A 22,678-nucleotide genomic window follows, 5' to 3' on the forward strand; every position below is an offset into this window, starting at 1 on the left:
GGTGGTGGCGTAATGATTCAGGTCTCTGTAATCGAAGGCCTCCTGCTCTCGCGCAAAGCTGCTGGCTGCAGACTACTCTGCTACTGCGAGAGCAGTCGACTCACGGGGGCCAGTGTCGCGAGAATTAGAGAGTCGAAATGCTATCACCGTGACAGAAATTTAATGACTTGTCTACAAGTCTACCATTTGATGGATTCTCAAATACAAATAACCCATAACTCAAAAAGGTCATGTCCTGAACTGGAAATGTTGTCCATGTTTTCTATTGTCTCAGTTTCTAAAACGAAACAAAATTATGACAAGTTTCATTTTTCAGCTGAATCTTTGCAACATTCACAATGTTTGGAGGGTAAACAAGTGACACCTTTAAAAGAATTACTTGCAAAGGTACTAGATAACCTGAGAAGTTAAACAGTCATTATGAAACAAAATTTATCTTAAAAGTTTTGAAGGCCGAAACGCCTACAATCATATCTGTAATGAATTTTGGGGGGGGGTTTTCATTTTAAGAGTCGACTTTGTAAGGCCAATGTTTATTTAAGGTGTACATTAAACAGGCATAATATTCTTCCTACTTAAGTATGTTATTCAACTTTTTCTTGGAAAAGTCAGAAAAATTTAATACATTCTAAAAAGTCTATTAAAGCCCACATCCTGTATGCATTTAGGTCAGTCCTTGTACCACAATTGGATAAAATAGTCATACTTTTTTCCAAGGACAAGTTTTTCCCAACTAATATAGTATCTATAGTATTACAGTAAGTGCCACAATTTTCACCCATTTATCATGTTTATTGAAATCATAAACTGACCTATTGCAGACGCATCTTGTAGCTACCCTTTGAAGCACTTTTAATGAAGTAACCACCGCACAAGCAGAAGTTCCCTGCTTCCATAAGTGCTGAATCTTAAGCAGAGCCTAACAGTTTATATGTGGAAAGACCCCCATTAAGCAGCTCTATGCGATTAGGCCAAACAGCTGGTTTATTGTGTTTCAGCAGGGTAGCTTCTTGTTGTGTCTGACCAGGGAACAATTTTATGAAGCCTGTAAGCACAAACATGTGCTAAGCACAGACAAGTCTTGCTTAGCAGAAACTTGGTACCAGCCAAAATTCCACCAGGCTCACATTGTTAAAATTTGTTCTAAGCAAAGAAATTTGCTAAGAAGTATATTCTTCTTAAACAGCTCAAATTCATAGAGCTGCTATGGAAATATTGCGGAAAAAGTTTCTGCTAAGCAGAAATTAGCAGGATACCAGTCACAAATTGTACATATGACATGGTAATTTGGCTGGTAACCTTATTCTGGTAAGCAAAATGTAATTGCGCTTAGTTACTTGTGTGTGCTTAAGCAGCTCTATGAAATCGGTCCTGCATGACTATAGAAAATATTCTGTAGGTATACTTTGAGTTATAAGAACATTACTTTGTCTTTGGAAGTTGCTTTAGTGAATATCGCCTGGATGGTTGTAAAGACGGTGTTGGGTGCTTTGGAAGCGTCGATCGTCTCCAGGATTCCCTTCTTCCTGTAGTAGTCAGTCAATGGAGCCGTCTGCTTGTGGTACGTCGCTAGACGAGCTACCAACGTGGACTCGTTGTCATCTGAACGCTTCATTAATGGCTCACCGGTAATCTGCAACAGTTTGAAATGATCCTAATTTTTAATTTATTAGAGACAATAGCAGAAAGAAGCGGCTTGCCCCCAAAATGCAAGATTTGAACTATAGGAACATTGCAAATTCACTCAAACAAAAGTACAGCCATGCATTTAACTGGTATTGTCCATGTAAACAAAGAATTAAAATTTATAGAAAACTCAACTTCGGTTGCATATTTTTTTCTTTTCTTCAACTATCAAAAATATAAACACAAGGAAAACTGACTAAGTGACCGCCATGTAGGGCTAGATTGCAAGGTTGGTAGAGCGCCAGCATGTCGTTGATTTTTTTTCCCACCAGACACCCCCCTGCACCAAATTGATGTCCATTTCTCAATTTTTAAATATATTTCATAATTTACACGAACCTGCTGACAAAACTATTCACTTTCCTTGCATTTTAGATTATCTTATAAACCTTGGTCTTCTCTATAATTGAACTACTTTAACATGTTTAATGAGAGTTGTTTCTAACGTTTGTATATTACCAACAGCTCTCCAGTGCTCTATACCAAGTCAGTTTATGGTCATAATATTGGAGTAAATACCTAAGGCAAGACATTAATGTAAAAAATAAAAACATGAAGTTGTTATTTGCTAGGCTGAGCATCAGGGTACCTACATCATCAGTCATAGGCACTTTGGGTGGACTGAACTCTTCATGATAACTTCGTCCACTAGCTCGATGAATCAATCGACCACAGATTCGCTTGATGAGCAGCGAGTCATCGATGCCGAACTCCACTACCGAGTCGAGCTGAGTCTTCCTGGAATCTAGAAGATTATCCAGCTGCAAGATTATCAAATCCAATCAAATCAAATCAAATGAAATAAAAACATCAAATTGATTGAATCAAAATGAAATGAAATTTAATCACATAAGATTTCAGATTTATAAGATCATGTCAGATCAAGCCGAATCGAGTCAAATCATATCAAATCAAATTAAATCAGAGTGAATCAAAATCAAAACAAATCACATCAAATCAAATCAAGTCAAATCAAATCAAGTCAAATCGAATCAAATCAAAGTGAATCAAAATCAAACCAAAATAAATCAAAGAATCTGCCAAATTCTGCCCTTAATTTACAAATTGTCCCCATATTCTTCCTATGGTAAGCAAATGATACTTAGTGAGACGAAGCAGGTATGCATAAAAAACACTAATTCCTTGCTTTTCATTTCTTTTCATTTATTAATTTCACAGGCAAAAATTCAAGCACAGACAATAAGAACAGTAAGAAAACAAAAACATGAACATTCAATAAAATTACAAAAAAAAGTAGCACCCCTGATGGATTGTAAAAAAGTAAACTAAATTACTATCGAGTTAATCTCCTGATGCCACAATTTAAAGGAACACGTTGCCTTGGATCGGTCGAGTTGGTCTTTGAAAAGCAGTTGTAACCGTTTGTTATAAAATGCATATGAGTAGAAAGATGTTGTAAAAGTAGAATACAATGATCCACACAAACATGCCTCAAAACTGCACGGTTTTCCTTCTACCTCGTCGACTAACACGGTCGAGGCAAATGTGTGTGCACGGAAACCAGTCATCTCGCCCCCCAGCAAAGTCGCCCACAACAAAGTCGCCCCCCAGCAAAGTCGCCCACTACAAAGTCGCCCCCCAGCAAAGTCGCCCACCACAAAGTCGCCCCCTCACTTACAAAGTCGCCCCCTGTCAAAGTCTCCCCTCACAAAGTCGCCCCCTGACAGAGTCGCCCACAACAAAGTCACCCCCCGACACTGTCGCCCCCTAACAAAGTCGCCCAGTGCATGGTTGAGCGATGTACACAAAAGTGAGGGCGCTTTCGAATAGTTTGAAACAATTATTAGCACTGGGGAAAGACGAAATGTAGGCCCCTTCATGCTGTTACAGAAGGAAAGCTACGGGATTTTGAGCGTGCACGACGGGTTTGAGCGTGTTTAATCTTTGTGTTGTAGCAGCTTCTTTTAAAAATTAGAACACTAAAATAATATATATACATGTAACAGGTTATTTACATTTTATGTACGGAATATATATACATCAAATAAATTATCAAGCAGAAGTGAACCTGAGGGTGATGGAAAATTATTTCACGAGTGTTTATTTTGAGAAGTTTGGACTGTCTTAAGTTGGTGAATCCAGTGTGATTCATCTATGCTTGGTCATCACCACACCACTACGAGCCTCCGGTGATCTTCTAGTTATACTAGCGGGGAATATTCACTAGCGGGATGGCGCGCTTCGCGCGTCACCCCCACTAGAAATAATTGCGTATAAAATGCTGCAAAAATAACTAGCTAATTGGTTATCGAAAAGACAAAGCATTCGCGGATTTATTAAAAGTAATTGTGTTTTTTTGGTTTTTTTTAAATACAGTTCTAATTTTTTGTTCGCGGATTTATTAAAAGTTCGCGGATTCGCGGATTGATTTAAAGTTATTGTGGTTATTTATTTGTTTTTAAATAAAGTTCTACATGTACTACTTTTTCCAACTTCAAACTTTTTTAAATATTTGTTATTTCCGTGTAACTGATGGGTTGTTTTTATTTGCATTTATTTATTTGTTTTTTGTTGATGTAAACTTCAAACTCAATTTGTTTAATTTTTTTCCCCTCCATGTTGAAGCAAATGTTTGTGCAATGGTAATTATTCGCGAATTTATTAAAAGTTATGGTGGTTACATATTTGCTTTTAAATGAAGTTCTAATTGGTTTTTTTTTAATATTTAAAACCTTATTTTTTATAGTCTATATGTTGTTTAATTGAATAAAATTATGTTAACTCTAAAACTGATGTGTTTTGATACATTATTTGAAGTTCTTGAAGCTTTATTGTTGTGATAAGTTGCCAGGTTGCCTACTTTAATTAAAACCCTAAGTCGATCACTAGGCCTACAGACAAAATCACATTTTAGTCATAACAATTGTTTGTTGTTAAAACAAATTGATTAAAAATATTAACTAAAAATATTGGGTATAAAAATATGTTTCCGGTATGGATTAAAAATTATGCACAGCAATAATTATGTATACAATCTTAAATGGTTGGCATGCTTAATTTAATTCAGAAAACTGTCTATGTTCGATACAGATTTACATAATATTAGAAGGCCAATTCAAAGTATAAAAAAAAAGAAAATAGCTAATTAGTTATCTAGCGAAAAGACAGAGCATTCGCCAAGCCTGGAATCTCCAATGGTTGAATCTAAAACGTTAACAAAGGGCGCCCTCACTTAGTGAAATCTTCTTGGGCGACTTTGTTAGGGGGCGACTGTGTCGGGGGCGACTTTCTTGGGGGGCGACTATGTCAGGGGGCGACTTTGTGAGGGGCGACTTTGACAGGGGGGTGACTTTGTAAGTGAGGGGGCGACTTTGTGGTGGGTGACTTTGCTGGGGGCGACTTTGTTGTGGGCGACTTTGCTGGGGGGCGAGATGACTGGTATTCTGCACCATTGTATTCTACTTTTAAAACATCTTTCCAACCATATGCATTTTATAACAAACGGTTACAAACGCTTTTTATAGACCAACTCGTCCGATCCAAGGCAACGTGTTCCTTTAAGAAGAGATAAAAAGGGACATTCAGTATAAAAATATAGAATTATACAAGCAGTTAACCTGCTAACCTGTGAAATCCGCTTATACTGGTTACAGGGAACTAAGCTTGGGCGATATCGATTAAATTTATTCACTATATATCGCCGACAATATATCGCGATATTCGATATAATCGTGATTAATTAAATTTGACATCATCAGTCTTCAAACTCTCAGTGAAAGTTGTAGAAGAGACAGTCATAGCATAAGAGAGGTGTTCTAATGACCTATTCATCTGGCGCGATATATCGATATTGCGATTAAAACCAAATTGATCCGATATCGAAATTGTTTCCAAATTAGTATTGCGATATTTGATAATATCGTGATATCGCCCAAGCTTACAGGGAACGATTTCATCCAGCGCTTTTGTGCACACTGAATGGTTACATTGAGTAGCAAATGGTGATTTTTTGAGAGCAGCAACTGACACATCTTGCATAGCATTTTGCTTTGCTATACAAAGGAAATCGTTCACTGAGTTAAGAGGAACTTTTTCCAGTTACCATAAATTGGACCCTATTTATTTACCATTTCAGCTTGAACCACTGTCCTTGGGAAGCCATCCAATAAGAAACCATTAGAGCATTCGGCTGTGTCCAGCTTACTGTCAATCATCTTGACCACTAAGTCATCGCTGACCAATGCCCCACTGTCAATCACAGACTTGACCTCTTTGCCAAGGTCCGATCCCGATGCTATGACGGCTCGCAACATGTCGCCAGTTGCTAAGTGACACACGCAGTACTTCTCTGCAATCATAGGACCCTGGTTTTGGGTAGAGAGAAAGGGTAATATTAAAAAACAATTAATGATAATTAAAACAAAATGCTCAAATACCAAGGGTTTTCTCCTAAAATAGTCTGACAAAAAAGATCCTCAAGAATCAGGTGAAATTACCTCATAAAGAGGTGCTCTTTTCTAATAACCAAGGGTAAAATGCCTTAAAAGAAGGAACCGGCCATTAAGCTTGGGCGATATTGCTTTTATTATCCCACGATATACACGTATGGTCCAAAAAGTATCACGATATTCGATTAAATCACGATTTATATTTGAAGTCTAAAAGTCTGACATTTTACTATGCCCAATTCTAATACTTCTAACCAAACAAATCGCGGTATGGATCTGTGAGGTGTACGCTGTCTACCCATGGTGTTACAGCTCTATGAGTTACACACACATAAAGTGTCTTTTAAAGTGTCTACTGCACATGCATGTTCTTATATGTGTGTATATCCTGCCCATTTCATTCTAGCTAACCAATAAGCATCCATAATGCACATGGGGTGACCTCTCATTCATAAAACAGTTGTGGATGAGTTATGGTTTGTGTAATATGATATCCCATTGTGGTCTGCAGTTCCGCCCGCCTGGGTGCTAAAGTCTTTGATGTTATTGTTTTTCATTCAGAACAGACCCTTGTGGTTGCAAGACTCTCAATAAGGGAAGAAATCCTGATACTTCATCAAAACCACGATTTGCGGATAATTCGATTAACAAAAAATCAAGACGATATGGTAATCGTTTAAGAAATGGTAGGCCCCTGTAGCAATTTTCGATTTTATCGAGATATCGCCCAAGCTTACCGGCCAAGGCCATTTTTATTTTGCACTTCCAATGGAAAATTGTTAGTGTCATTGATTGTGACCAGAGTGCAGACTGCAGTGTCCGAGTTATGAAAAAATTAGACTCAAGTCAAAATAAAAGATAAAAATGTGACTCCAATCCAGGTAACAAGATCAAATATTTTGACCAACGTCCGACTAAAAACTCATACCACACGGGTTGTTGTATCCAGTTGGATGCATGACAATGAAAATTCACATTCAATTACATGTATGTACAAGGCTACACAAGCTCAAATCCTAAAAAAGGGCAATAATACAGGAAGTATACGTAGCCTTCAGTGTTGATTGAATGTGTTATGTGCATGCCATTTCAATATGGTGTATAAATCATCTCATAAAACAGTTACACTTTACAGTGTAGTAGGCAGTGCTTGAACTTGAACTTGACCACATGCCTTTAAGATAAATAATTTTAGCCTCAGGCGAGTTTACTCATGACAGAGGATTAGTATTTTTGTGAAAACTTGTTTTGAAGCACCATGTTCAAATGTTGAGTTTTAGTCTGATAATATCTTTCAATTCATCTCAATTCATCTCAATTCAATTCAATTCAATTCAATTCTATAAAACATTTATTTCGATATCGCCCTCACATGATAAAATACATAATATTGGTGTTTCACAATATTAACAGTGAAAGAGTACATGTAGCTAACATTATTATTTAACCAATCTACAGCAATTCTGTTGAGTATTGATTAATTTTAGCCTACATGTACAGTGTAGGTCCTCTAAGTGCTTGTTCAAATCAAAACAGTTCATGAAATTGTGCACTTAAATTGATATAGGTATTGTACAAATAATTCTGGTCACTGGTGAACATTCTGAGCTACGAGCCCTGCAGTCTCAATGATTATCCAAGCAAATTCAAGATTTTGACAAGGTGTGTTATTAAGGCATTGTAAGGAGAGACATGGCACATTATGCACATGACTGTGTATCAAGGGTGGGGTATTAGATCCTTTGATGTGCATTGAGCCATGGCAGTACAGTTACATGTAAACAAGTGTAGTAAATTCCAAGGAAGGAAGTATGTACTTGTAGATAGCTATTAGTATTATTGTGTACATGTACGCAGGTAGTATTTAACATAACTGATAATAGGCCCTATAACTCATTCCTCATCATGTACAAGTACCTGGGACTTTAATGAGAAGTAAGACAGTATACACATTTACTTCAAGATTTCACAAACACATGAAGAAAGAGCAAAGATTAATATTATCTGTGTTACTCATTACTGTGTAATTATCTGGAAGCAAAGTGTTATCTCCAAATACAAATTATCAAGGCATACTGACAACTCATCCAAGATGAATAAAATCAAACCTTAGCTCAACAAAAATACAGGAATTTTATAAATTTTACAATATTCCTTGAAAGCCTGACAGCAATCAGAGCCGTGCCCTCGTCCAACATGTCCAACTGTACCTGTACACCTTTACCAGCCCCAGGCGGCCCCAATAGTACAGCAATAACCCCAGTCCTTGTAGCAGGGCGAGGATGCCGTGGGTGTTCCTGCTCCATCCCACCCTCCGGTCCCTGTCCTGGTCCCCCATGTTGGCCCTTAATAGCTGGCACCGCTGCCATTGTAAGTATCAGTGACTGTCACTTAACAATGACACAATATCAATGACACTCACTTCCTCTTGTCTCCCGAACCCTACACTACTGTATTACCCAGCACACAGTCTATTGGGTTTACATTGAATTGATGCATTGGAATGAGGACTCCACTACATCCCTGTGCAGATGTTTTTTAGCCAGCAATGCGGATTGGTATTCATAGATTGTGCGGTATGCATGCAGTCAAGGGTGTCTACTGCAATGTACATGTAGGCCATACTATACAATTGTACATGATGTCTAAATGTGTATGTGATCTAGGCCAGGGATGTGGTTTGATAGTATGGGGAGCCCGATTTCATATTGATGAGGAATGATTGCCATTGCTGGATAACATTACAATGGAGTAATTAAAAATTAATTGGTTTTAAAAGTATGTAATTAATATCACTTCTTTGGTTCAGTGCTTTTATAAAATACATACTTAAAAAGTAGGGTCTATCTGAATTTTGTTAATTTATTTCTGTCTTTTATAACAGTCATACGTATGAAAATCACTGAATGTTAAATTAAAGGTTTTTTAATTTGTAGAATTTGCATTTTTCTGTGCATTATGACACCAACCAGTGAAAATTTCATGTAAAACAACTAGAATGTTTCTGAAATTTGTTATTTTATCTGGGTTTTATTTTGTAAAACCATCTGTGTTCACATACATAATTTTGTTTATGAAGTTTAATAAATCAGGCATGGCTTTAAAAAGTGTCATAATGTACAGTTTATTTGTTTAATAGTGAATTAACATACATCTGACTGGTTTGGCCTTTAATACACGTATTCTGGGGCAGTACCTAACAGTAACACATTCAAACCTTGGTACAGAAACTAAATAACAAAAGGGTGCATTTACATGTAGTGTCCCCGGCTGGGTGAAGGTCCCCAATTAGAAAGTGTATACAAACCATTATATAGCTCCATGACAAAACCAATGGGAGCTGTTGCCAAAAGGTGAAGTTAATGGACAAATACACATTCACATGTAGGAGACCCGAATGCAGGTGTTTACACTGTTTGTTTTACAGATTGCACAAAGCGACATTCACATGATGTTACCAAACAATGTAATATGATGTAAATCATGCTTGTTGACTCACTAGCCTAGCATGCCCCAAAACCAATAAAATGTAAATTTTAATCTTTAAACCTGGGGTGGAACAGTAAAACAACTTTCAAGAGCCAGATTTCAACCAGCAACTTCCAGATTTATGTGCTGGTGCTCCATTGAACTGAGCAGTTTAGCCCAATGTTGGCAGTCTCCCCTACATTGTATTTGTCAATTCTTCCTCAGTTGGGCAGGAAATGATTATTCAAGAAAAATTATTATAAAGCACCTGAAGTGTCCAATAATCATTCATGTACAAGTACATGTAGGACTCTCCAATAGTGTATGGAAATTGTGAGTGCTGCAACTAAACATGAAAGCAAGGATAAAAAGTGAACTAATAATTGGATAAGTTAATTGAAAGGAAATTCCTGTTAGTTAAAACACTGGCAAGATTAAAGTTTTTGTTTTTGGGTTAGGGTTTTGTATTTTTTTTTATAAGACTTGATACAAACAATACATAACTTGCACAAGGATAAAACTTTGTCTAAAGCTGTTGTTTGGCCTTTTAGATCAGGAGACCAGGGGAAATGCGGCTGCCCATGTTAGAAAATACTATGGTGGGTGTTATTGTCGTGGGGCTAGTGAGGAGGTATAGGTAGGGCCCAAGGGCCTGATGAACAAACCTATTGGAGTCCCAGGTATCAGAAATGGCCCTGCCAGACATTTTCTGTGGCAGGGGACTCCTGCAAGACTTGCCCAAATGGCCCGAACCTTCGTATTGAGCTAAATCAGCTGGAGTTTTACCTACATGTATGCCAAACATCTAGCTGATCTAGCTCATACATTTTGACACATTTTGTCACAGGAGGATTTACAAGAGCTTTGACCTTTGAACTCTCTACTTCTGAAGAAACACTATAGGAGGATTTGGGTTAAATGAACAGAAACTAGTCAACTTTCCCACCAGAAAAGTTGCTCCCTAGTAAAGTTGCCCCTCACTTACAAAGTTGACCCTCACAAAGTTCTCACTAGAAAGTCGCCCCAGCAAAGTTGCCCCGAGCGTCCTCCGTCATCCCCTGTCAAAGCCACCCCTCACAAAGTCGCCCTCTAGCTACTAACTTTACTCACTACTTCACTGGGGCTATTTATAAAAACTTGTTTTTAACTTTAAGTAATAATTTTTAGGATAGGTTGATTGGATGAATATTCACTTTATATTTACTTTTTTTGTTTATACTCAGTAATTTTTGAAATGCTTTCTGCGTACAATATTCTCTTTTTACCAAGTCTTTATAAGAACTCAATTGCAGACAATAGCCTCTCCAAAAAGCTATAAATAAAGCCAGAAAGGAGTCGAAACGTCAGGCTCCAAACAAACAATTTTGCGCCGTCACTCTGGGAGGTGGAGGGGGGGGGTAGTAGGGTTATGATCGGGTACAGTCCCCCCCCCCCAAAAAAAAAGTAATAAAACAATTGATAATTAACATAAAAAACTAGCAGTGTATGGCAAAAGAGAAGATGGTGAAATTGAACACTGTATTGGACTTCAAACAAAATTTAAACTAAAAAAAAAAAAATAAGAAAATCCAACATAAAAGTATACTGACCGTCCTTAATGACGTACAGACAACCCCCGCCAGATATTTTTAACGCAATCAATGACAAAACGTTTTCAATGTGAACAAAAAATAGGGTCAAGTCAAGACGCCAAATCGACAACATTTTCACTAGGTTTCATTCATAATTTAATTTAAAAATATGAAAAATATGAATTAAAACATACACTAACATTTAACAATTTTTAAAACATTCCATATAAATAAATCAAATTTAGGCCCCTAACTTATAAGCCCCTATAAACTAAAAATTTGTAAATCATTTAAATAAAATAATCAACTTTTTAAAAAACCAAGCTCAATTAGGCCTAATTAATAATAATTAAATTATTTCTCATTCAAAATCAAGTCAGTAGTGACAGGTGAAACTGAGATAAATAAAATGAAATAGAATATATAGAAACCTACAGTTTGAGTTTGTTAAAATTTAGTAAAGAAAAGTGATAGCAGGATATGGAAAGTTTTCTGTCCCACACGGCCCAGCTGGCCCCAGCTGGCCCGCCCACCCGAGCCAATGGACCCAGCCCCCGGGATAATCTTCTTACCTGCGTGCCTTTCCCCGCACCAGGCGGTCCCAACAAAATTGCCTTCACTCCATCGACACTTTCGTCTGGTTTAGCGGCCGGTTGTGCTTGTGGAACGGGTGGCATTGTGGCAGGAGGAATCTACAACTCTTTCTCACTTAGAATACTAGTACAGGATGGCAGATAAACTTGATGATACTAAAAAAAACAGCACTTTTTATTACTGTGTATTGATTAAAAAATTACCGGCTAATTTTACTGCGGGCAAATTGCTAACACACAAGATCCTGCAGTAAATGCCATGTGTACACGCGTACGACCTTTAGCAGCCCGATGACCTGGCCAACTGCCTCGTCCTAGAAACTTACCTAAACATAAAGTTAAAAACCTCCATTGTTCACAAAATACAAAATAATTATTTCATAAAAATATTTCCAAAGATGTTCAAAGCTATAAGTATTATAATTTATCTACTTTTTCTTTTCTTTTTACAATAATCATTTGGTACAAAGTGTATAATTATAGACAGTTTTATGGGATCATAACAAAGTGGGAGGGTTTCGCGACGACCTCCTGTCTGGAACGACGGGAAAGTTATATTATCATAGTCGAAGTTTTCATTTCAATAAGGGAAAAGGAAGCATTTCAATTCAGAATTCATGTATCCGGGTCAGTTGAACACCAACATTAAACTGGACTGTCTTGTGCAACTTTATCTGGCTGTGTTGATCCATCCTGCAGTTCATCCGTGCTGTGACCCTCATACAATCAGAAATCCGTGCTTTTGTTGGAGATTGCAGCTAGCCGGGCGCCCGGGGTCAGAGACGCGTGACGGGCAACAGTGGTCAGGCCAGCTGGTCCAGGCTGTTCGTAAAAAGTGAAAGTGTTCTGAGAATCTTAGGCCTTGAACTGACCATAGAGCTAGGAAACTGACTCAGTGTGAGGACTGAGAGCCTCTTCACGGGTCAACCATGCATTTCTCAATCCCAGACACCCAGGCATACAGTGAGGGAAATTCTAATTACACAGTAAGTTAAATAATTGATTTATTGAATATTGAATGAATATATTATAAATAATGGTTGGAATTTTCAGTGGTGCACTAAACCGGCGCTGTACTCCTTTTTGAGTACAGCGCCCGATAATGTCAAAATTCGAAAAAAGGAGTACAGCGCCCCAGTTACTGGGTCTAGTGGTGTACCGTGTAGTATAATTGTAAGTAAAAATAAGGGAGAAGAGAACTTGTTGCAAAAAGTTTAACTGATCAGCAAAGTTTCTGTTCAGAAGTTTTTTCCAACCAGCCTGGACTGCGACCTTAAACTTAAAGGCTAGGAACACGTTACTTTGGATCGAGCGAGTTGGTCTACAAAGCGTTTATAAATTTTATATGTATAAATTAATTAATAACCGTTTGTTATAACAATTAAAATGCATATGGTAGGAAAGATGTTTTAAATAATAAAAGTATAAAACATTGATCCACCACGCAAATTTGTCTCGAAGTTGCGTAGTTTTCCTTTTACTTTGAGAACTAACACGGACAGCCATTTATGGGAGTGAAAAGTTTGACTTCCATAAATGGCCGACCGTGTTAGTCAACAAAGTAAAAGGAAAACCGTGCAATTTTGAGGTGTGTTTGTGTTCTAATTTTATAACATCTTTCTAATTCTAGGAAATTCTACCCATACATTTTATTAAAAATGGTTACAAGCGCTTTTTAAAGACCCACTCGACCGATCCAAGGCAACGTGTTCCTTTAATGACTGGACTTGGCCTTTTCACGTGTTTTCTGGAATCAACTTCTCAATTCTTACTGTACCTTTTCTTTTGGAAAGTTTCAAAATAGACCTAAAGACACTTTGGTTTTCTTTGTAAGTTTACTGTGTATTGGTTTTTTTATATGAGTTTTTATAATAATAGTTGATCGTCAGAACTTTTCTTTATTAAAACTGTGTATTAGAAATTCTCTTTATTTAAAATACAAACTGTTTTCTTCTTTGCCATTCAAATCCAGGGTTACAATCTTCATGTGAACGGTGTGTTCCATTGCTCACTGCGCTACTCACAGCTACATGACTTCAATGAACAAATAAAGAAAGAGTTTGGAACGGGATTTCTGGGCGCTCAGAAATTTCCCCCCAAGAAGATTTTATCACTAAATCAACAAGATATTGAAGAGAGGCGTCAAAAACTGGAAAAATATGTTCAACTGGGTAAGAATGAATATTGAGGCAAAGTATACCTTTTGACTGCTATTGTTTTTTAAATCCTATTTAAATGTAGAACATCATGTTTTACATAAAAACTTAATGTATGTGAAAATACGATTTTTAAGTGCTAGTGTTTTTGAGATCACCGAATATCTGGATTGGTCATGTCCATGCAGTACGGAAAGAATAATACATAATTGGAACACACAATCTGAGAAACGTTTCTCAGATTGACCTATTTTTGAACCCCTCTATTTAAAAGCACAATTTGGGGAACAGCTATAGTTCTTCTCACCAAGTAAGTTATTATGGTCATAAATGTTATTTATAAATAATAATAATAATAATAATAATAACAATAATAATAATAATAATAATAATAATAATAATAATAATAATAATAATAATAATAATAATAATAATAATAATAATAATAATAATAATAATAATAATAATAATAATAATAACTAAATAATAATAATAAGTGGTAAATTATATAAATTGGAGTAATTAACAAAGGTATACGCTCATTATGAAATTGTTACTCGGTACTTTCCTGAGTCCTAGTAAGAGAAATCCAAAGGAATGGGATTGTACGCACCAAGGCAATGACAAGGGCATTTACCTTTTTTGTATTTGAGTATCCGGCCTGTTGGTTATAATTACTCATTTTTTTCCGGCCTGTTGGTTATAATTACTCATTTTTTGCCCCTAACAGTGAGTCAGGACCAACGAGTAGCCAACAGTGATCTCTTCAATGGGTTCCTATTGAGTGCACAGAAAGAAACTCGGAAAGAGAAACCAGTGGAAGCTAAACTAGACGTGTTTCTGATGAATGGACACAAGATTACAGTTAATATCATGTCGATGGATCAAACGGATGATGTACTGGAGGTGAGTAATCAATGCATTGCTGGGAGGAAGGGAGTCCAGTGACCCGGACTCTGGTCAGTGGTCCGGGAGGTTTTAGTTAATGGCCTAAAGTGCAATTTCCAGTGAGTAGACCAACTATTCGGGACCGAACTGATTGTGATTTTGAAACTGTGGAAAGTTGGGCCAGTAGCCGCTGGACCCTGGCCAATGGTCCAGCGGCTACTGGCCCAACTTTCCACAGTTTCAAAATCACAATCAGTATCAAATCATAGACAATGTAAGTTGGAAATTAAGAAATAAATAGTTGTTTGATAAGATTAATTAAATGAATAATAAGCATTGACATTCGTGAAACTGTGGGGGACCCATACAGAAGCAAAGCTTGTGGGTATGGTTCCCTGAGCAAGCTTGTGCATTGAGCCGATAATTATTTAAATTTATGTGTTGTGGAAGAAGACACCCCTCCAAGTAGGAAACATGTTCCGGGAAAGACGAGTGTACTCAAAAAGGGCTCAATGCACAAGCTACTGGACCCTGGCCAATGGTCCAGCGGCTACTGGCCCAACGCTTGGACTCTAGTCAGTGGTCCAGTGGTTATTTCAAGCCCAGTGGGTTACTGGCCCACTGTAAAATTACTGAATTTGTCCAGTGGTTATTTTGATGCCAAACCTATCCCCAACTTTATTGGTAATCTACTAATCTAACTTCCCAACATTCCCCAAATTCTGGTTTCACATTTGTCCAAGGTAACGGACAACGGAAGATCAACATGTCTGATCAAACACTTCCTGTATTGTCTGATTTTAATTGTTGTGGTTAAATTATAGTAGTTGGACCTCAATGGACCTCAAAAAGTTCACACACTAGCAATTGGTTTGTTCAGTCCATAGTTGTACCACCATATGCAACCGTCTAGTATGTAAGTGGTCCCGAATAGTTGGTCTACTCACTGGAAAATACAAAGCCTTGATCATACTTCCTGTGAATGTGAATGCAAAGCAAATTTTGTCACATGGCTGTTTTCACAGTCAAATGTTTTCCAGGAGTTGAATTATTTGTATGACGTCAATATTCGCATTTGCAGTCGCAGGCAGTATGAACAAGACTTTACAAAGATTAAGAAGTTTAAAAAGCGCAAATAAAAAAATGCATTTTTGTCTTTCATGGGTCTGGTGCAGGCAGTGGCTTCTGAGATAGGTCTCAAGAGTGACTTGGTTTTCTACTTTGCTTTGTTTCTTGTCAAGAAAGATGAGGACGATGAGCGGGGAACAAGTAAGTACTTATTGGCCCTTAACCATGATTGCTTCTCTTAAAGCAATTGCACAACATCGGTAAACAGTATTGTCCAAAGACCCACACTTCGTGTATCACAACTTTTAAAATAACAAACCTGTTAAAATTTCGGAACAAAATAACGGGAAAAACCTACCCTCGTTTCTGCACGTTTTACTGTGTCATGACATGTGTTTAAAATTAATCTGTTATTCTCGATATCGAGAATTGATAATTGTTTTAATGTTTTCTCAAAAAGTAAAGCATTTCATGGGATAATATCTCAAGGGAAGTCTTTCACCATTACCTTCTGTAAACCCCTGTAAGTTATTTGGAAATCTGTGAATTTTTAATTTTTGTTCTGTTCAGAAAGTGTCCAATTGGAACCTGTAAGGGGGAGTAATATTGTGTTTGGATTATTTAGCCCCTTATTGTTTAAACAAGCAGCTTGGTGTGCTCCCAAGGGAGTTGAGAAAGTTTAAAGAGTAATAATATTGAAAGTTTGATAGTTTCTTGGATAATAAAATCTGTTTAACCCCTTCCAGCATTCTCCCTTGTCCCTGAATACTATACAGTTTACCACCTCCCACAAAACGGAGGTCTGCGTCGGTAATCATCCAAAATAGAGGGCATTGCAACAGGAGATCACTAACTCACAAGTCGGATGTTGTGAGCCATAGCTGCGTATTGTTACTTTTAGCTCATTGCCAGGGTTCTAGAATTGAAGTTTTAACTTTTGTTTTTCTTCTCTTTCCTGCAGTTGTCAGAAGACTTCAGGATTTTGAGTCCCCTTTTATTTCACTGAAGTCGGCAGCCGGCAAGAACAAGATTGTCCTGAGAAAGAAGTAAGTCAGATGTGTCAGAATTAGCAAATTTCATAATCATAATAATAAATGCGCTCATATATATCTGTCTCTCAGTGGCGCTCAAGTATTTTACATTCAGTATTTTCCAGCAAGGTATGTGGGACTACGTTTGAATTATGAGACTTACTCCTTTTACATAGCACCATGCAGTGGTTAACAAGGTTCTGTGGCACAATGCAGCCAATTCAACCATGAACACCAGGGCGAACCCCTGTTATTTTCGATATGTGCATTGGGTTCTAATGGGTGCATTATACAACACAGGACCAATGGCTTAACGTTGATATTGTTTTTGCAGTTACTGGGATGCCAACTATGACGATGATCTGATAGCTGACAGTGTGGGACTGCAACTTCTTTATGTGCAGGTGAGCCTTTAATTGTTAAATATGCTATTATTTTTAATAAGGGAATAAAATGGTACCAAAGAGTTCTTAAAGTGCCGTATAAAACCGGCTTTTAACCGCCAGTTTAAGAACGAGTCACTACTCTTTTATTCCCGCTCATAAATGCCTTTTTGTTTAAAAGGCAAAATAAAGTAAAAAAACTCTGTAAAATTATCTGTTTGCCGACGTCCTTTCCTTGATCTCTGTATGTGTGTTGCATTTATTTGACCGAGACAATTTTCGGATGTGTGGGTAGTAGTAGTAGTATGCATCCTCGTATTCATGGGCCAAAATGGCACGGCAAGATCGATCACCCCACCCTACAAATGTATCCAAAAACAACCGGTTATAAACAGCTCCAGCTGGTCATTATCAACCCTTTAAACACCCCCACGTGACGTGCTCTCCACCAAAAGGTATAGCGAAACTGTCTAAGGTTTTATGAATAGTATTTAAATTGTTGTGGTACCTGCTGCTGAAGTGCAAGATTGGAACTACCTCTAGCTACCAGGAAGTCTGGGTGGTCTAGTAGTACGACATCTGCTCTAGAATGGCAAGGTTGTGGGTTCAAATTCCACCCAAGTAATATGCCTGTGACTTTTTTCTCACAGGACTCTGGGAGTGCTTTACACACATCAGTATTGGTAAAAAAAAAAAAGTATTCTTTATCCCCAATGAAAATTTAATATTTATTAAATGCCGTTTTTATTTGTTTACCCTTAAGGTCGTGAATGATATTGAGAGAGGCTGGGTCCAAGCGAACCCAGATCAAATCAAGAGATTAGAAACCCTGAAATCTAAAGGCTCACGCAAAGAGGTAGGTTTAGGTTCGTTGACGTACACAGTCATTTTCATTTGAGAGCCAGCAGAGGCAAAGATATAGTTTGGGGGAGTTAATGTATCGAACATGTGTAGGGAAAAAGCAAAATCATCATGTAGCCCTGTGCAAGTTGTGAACGAGAAAAACTTTTTGATGGTAATATACATATTAAATATAAAGTTTGGTTTTATAAGATGTTGTTTACTGTACTGATTTGTTTTAAGGTCCAAGACTCAGTTTGGTCTCAGTGGTGATGAGGCCTCATAGTCTTGTCTTAAACATTGAGGTATATCGGTCTCAGTCTCGGAAATGAGGTTTTGGTGTTGGTCAGGATCTCAACCTTGATGGTGAGGTCTTGTTCTCTGTATCAGTCTTGAACATTGAGGAGGGTCAGTCACGGTCTCATAAATTTTGGTCACAGTCTTTGGCGCAACACAAAGATATTTACAAAAGAGGGAGACTGTCAACACAGGGCTAGATACATGTGGCTCAAATGGTAGAGCGCTGGCACATTAATACAGAGGTCACAGGATCCAACTTGGCAGTGGTGTCGTGACTCGCCTTCCACCTCTGGGACCCCGGTTCAAATCCTACTGGGGGCACTAAGTGGATTGGGTTATGAGTCCCTTCTTGACTGGTTGGGTTTTCCCTGGAATACTTTTCTGGGTTTTCCTCTCATATCTAAAACTGACATTTCTTCATCATCTTTCTTCTCGTTTGGCTCTAATTAGTTAGAGTGTTGAGAATATTTATCCAGATCCAGAACTATAGTAAATATTTTTTGGTTCATCCCTAAATTGGCTTACCCAGTCATGGATTATGTGATAAACAAAAAAAGTTATTAAACCAATTTCTATTGTAGTATTTACAGTTTGCGAGAACACTGAAGGACTATGGATTCATCCAATTTAAGCCTTGTATAGTAAACTACCCAGCCATCAACACACCGGCAGTAGTCAGCGCTGGTAATAGAGAACTAGTCTTTCGTCTCAGGCTGGAGAGTGGTGCATGTAAGGAGGGCAGCTTCAAGATAACTCGCATGAGATGCTGGAGAATTACATCGGTAAGTCAGGGAGCCATACTTTGTCTTAAAGGCACTGGACACTATTCATGCTATTGGTAATTACTCAAAATAATTGTAAGCATAAAAACTTACTTGGTACCGAGCAATGGAGAGCTTATCCCTGATTGTTGTAAATATTTCCCCTCTTTGCAAAAAGGTTGGCATTTCTGGTGCTTTTCTGTTCAGCCCAGTCCATGCTCAGCCCAAAACAATGTCATTGTTTATGGTGATGATTAGTAGCACATGAGTTGCACAGGCTGTTTTCTCCCCACAGACATGACAGAGCTGAGATGGTTTAAGGAATGAATTAAATGGGGCCAACAATGAGGGGTAATAATTTTTGAAGCGCTTTGAGACGTGTGTAAAGCCAGATATAAAAACCATTTATTATTTTTTGAATGTGATGTTTACATTATTTCAGGTGAAAGAAGGGGAAGACACCAAAGAAGACCCATCCCAGCTAGAGCTAGCCTTTGAGTACCTCATCGGCAAAGACAAGCTACGATGGATAGTCATAACCAGTGACCAGGCTATCCTTATGAGTCTGAGCCTACAGGATATGGTGGATGAGTTATTGCTGTTCAAACGAGGCGGTCGAATCAAGAGGGTAAGAGAACCAACCTTGTTTCCTGTTGTATTTGATCTTAGCCTGCCACTTTTTTGCAAAACAAAATGTAAATTTTGTGTTTGTAAGTGGCCAGACACACAAGGCCTGAAGGCCACTTCAAGTTGTGGGCTACAATCAACTATTTTTCCTGGGGCCATTGCCAACTATTTTTCACTGAAGGCTACTTCAAGGTGTAGGCTACAATAAACTATTGCCACCTACTCCTGGGACTGAAACAGTCTAACCTGTAGCCATAGACAGGTTTCTAAAAAGAGCCATAGTCAGTCAGAGAATAACCAGAGTGTCTTCAATGATATATTAATTGATTTTAATTGGTATCCTGACTCTACCATTGGTCTTCTTGTTTGTTCATGAATACAGCCACATGATAGAGTGAAGGGGCCGGAGAGACAGTTCAAAGGTCGCGATGGTGGGGTCATCGTAGCATCATCAACATCCAGTCCAGCCATTGACCCACACTCACCTCCTCAGGTAGGTTGTAGGTCATACAATAACACTCAGAATAATAACTAGTTCTTATAAAACACATTTCACATCCACCGACTCAGCACGCTTCCGATAAGAAAAGACGAGTTACCCGTCCTAACTTAGGATGGGTTCAATGCGGTCTAACGTCTTCCGTTACAGAACTGAACTCGTCCTAAGTCCTAAGATTAATTCTAAGTTAAGAAGAGTTTGGTGAAATCGACGGCTAGTCATTGGGCCAATAACATTCCTTTAATCTTTCTCAGCCGTGTCAGCAGAGTAATCCCTTATATTGAAGTACACAATTAGAAAATGCAATACTGTCTCAAATTAAAAAAAATTCTGAGATACATTTTTTTGGGGCCATTCATTTTTAAAGAGTGATTACCAAACTTAAACCTTCCCTTTTTGTGTTTTTCTTTTTGTTCGTCACAGAGCCCTACAGATACCAGTCCGACTAAGACGTCTAAAGCTATGGGGTCCGTCAAGAAGATTTCAGTAAGTCTCAAATACTTAAGTAATATGCATGCTCGAAAGTGCAAAGCTATAACTGCAGGAACCTGCGATGACATTTCTCACATTTTATCCTTGCTTATCAACAGGACAAGTTACAGTCTGTGGGGGTGTCCGCCAAACCACATCACTCTCCGATGTCTGTCGTGGAGAACGACATCTTCGAAGCTGGTATCGGCGAAGACGACTTGTAAAACAGCGCCCTCAATTCAATCTCTGCAACGCTGATTTACTTTTTGTATAGAACCACTGTATGCATGAGGTGAGCAAGACTGATGTCGTTGTCATTAATTATGAAATAAATGAAGGAGCTTTCAGACGGCTATTCAAGGGACGGCAAACTTTGCGTCACTTGGGCTTTATGTGCTTGCCGCTGCTTTTATGTCGCAGTGAAAAGTCAAGTTTTGTTAATTGTGTTGATAAACCACACTCACAGTTACTTGTCATTTGATTGGTGGAATACTGGAACACACATAGCGTGTCATCCTTTATTTGTCCATTACATGTACATGTATACTGCCGCAACGCTTTAAAAGTGAGTATAGCCGGCGCATATTATCACACAAGCCTAAGTGGAATGCAGAAAAAATATATACCAATATCCAATTAGGCCAATGGTTGAGTTGGATACGTAATGCATGGCCAGCTTTATCTTTCCGCATTCCACTAGCGAGCGCGTGATAGCAAACTTAACTTCAAGCAAACTGTTTGAGTATGCGCGCAATGCATGTGACAATCAGCATGGCATGCAAATGCACCTCTTTTGCATTTACTTTGACTTCTGTAGTTGTTTGTTTTGTGTATAGCTTATAAAAGAGCAGTGTGCGGCATTAACGAGAGCACAATATGTAGGGTGTGATGTAGGCATTGCGAAATATGTTTAGTTCACACTCCTTGGTACTGTAGATTGACCAATCAGATCTGAAGATTCAAAGCCTGAAGCCCTGCTTATACTTCCTGCGAATGCGAATGTCAAGTAAATTTGTATGGCACCAATTTCGATTGACAAGGATCTGTTGTAAGTAATATAAAACACTTTGAATGCACTTTGGTTTGTGCATTCGTCACAGAATAAAAACACTCAAAGTGAAATCTAGCTTTTCTGTTTCACCCCGCTTTGCCTCAGGTAATGGAATAGTCCAGATTTCACTGCATGTGTTCTGTCACAATTAGGCATTTATAAGTTTCCAGTATTTGTTTAACAGTTGTGTTTAGTATGCATGTATATCTTTAATATTATTACTCTCATTTGCAAATTATACTTACGCTATTATTCCTACTTACATAAGTGTTTTACAAACGCTCAAAAAACGATTGCATTTTAATTATTGTGTTTATTTCTGAAAACCTTGTAAAAAAAATGATCTTCCTTGTCAAATATAATATAAAATAATGTTATGCTCACTTCTGGGCAAAATTTTGTAAAGTCTTGTTAGCATAGACAACTTTTGCTAAGCAGAAACAGGTAATCAGTGAAACTGCCATGTAATTTATATTAGTTGTACTGGCCTGCTTATTGTTGCGGAGCAAATTACTTTGTTAAGCAAGTTTTTCTGCCTAAAATCTTTTTAAAGTTCATTACTTTGAATGAAACTCAAAGTGTGTCTTTTTTTAGTTTAATACATTCTGTTAAAGACACTGGACACTATTGGTAATTGTCAAAGACCAATATTCTCACTTGGTGTATCTCAACATATGCACAAAATAACAGACCTGTGAAAATTTGAACTCAATTGGTCATTTAAGTTGCGAGATAATAATGAAAGAAATAACACCCTTGTCACACGAAACTGTTAGCTTTCAGATGCTTGATTTCGGGACCTCAAAATCTAATTCTGAGGTCTCAAAATCTTATTCATGGAAAATTCTCAAAACTGTGTTACTTCAGAGGGAGCTG

The 22,678-nt window shown here is 37.8% G+C and overlaps 2 protein-coding genes across 3 annotated transcripts; one reads left to right on the forward strand and one right to left on the reverse strand.

Annotated features, from left to right (window-relative positions):
* Positions 1 to 1,276: 1,276 nt before the first annotated feature.
* LOC117305853 (adenylate kinase 2, mitochondrial-like) lies at positions 1,277 to 11,980 on the reverse strand. 2 transcript variants are annotated; one of them, XM_033790733.1, is made up of 4 exons: positions 11,707 to 11,980; positions 5,775 to 6,011; positions 2,280 to 2,447; positions 1,277 to 1,633 (listed from the first exon to the last, which is right to left on the reverse strand). In XM_033790733.1, exons 1-4 carry the CDS (start codon positions 11,809 to 11,811, stop codon positions 1,412 to 1,414), a joined length of 732 nt encoding a protein of 243 aa, XP_033646624.1. In that variant the 5' UTR covers positions 11,812 to 11,980; the 3' UTR covers positions 1,277 to 1,411. The 2 variants fall into 2 exon arrangements, with proteins under 2 accessions (XP_033646624.1, XP_033646623.1); XM_033790732.1 differs by lacking the exon at positions 11,707 to 11,980 and adding an exon at positions 8,306 to 8,669.
* A 263-nt stretch (positions 11,981 to 12,243) lies between these two features.
* LOC117305854 (sorting nexin-17-like) lies at positions 12,244 to 21,859 on the forward strand. Its single transcript, XM_033790735.1, has 12 exons — positions 12,244 to 12,713; positions 13,700 to 13,898; positions 14,614 to 14,789; positions 15,947 to 16,040; positions 16,801 to 16,885; positions 17,205 to 17,274; positions 18,017 to 18,109; positions 18,975 to 19,175; positions 19,597 to 19,782; positions 20,164 to 20,274; positions 20,704 to 20,766; positions 20,871 to 21,859. Exons 1-12 carry the CDS (start codon positions 12,657 to 12,659, stop codon positions 20,973 to 20,975), a joined length of 1,440 nt encoding a protein of 479 aa, XP_033646626.1. The 5' UTR covers positions 12,244 to 12,656; the 3' UTR covers positions 20,976 to 21,859.
* Positions 21,860 to 22,678: the final 819 nt, after the last annotated feature.

This window comes from Asterias rubens, unplaced genomic scaffold (assembly GCF_902459465.1).
Source record: "Asterias rubens unplaced genomic scaffold, eAstRub1.3, whole genome shotgun sequence".
NCBI classification, from domain to species: Eukaryota; Metazoa; Echinodermata; class Asteroidea; order Forcipulatida; family Asteriidae; genus Asterias; species Asterias rubens.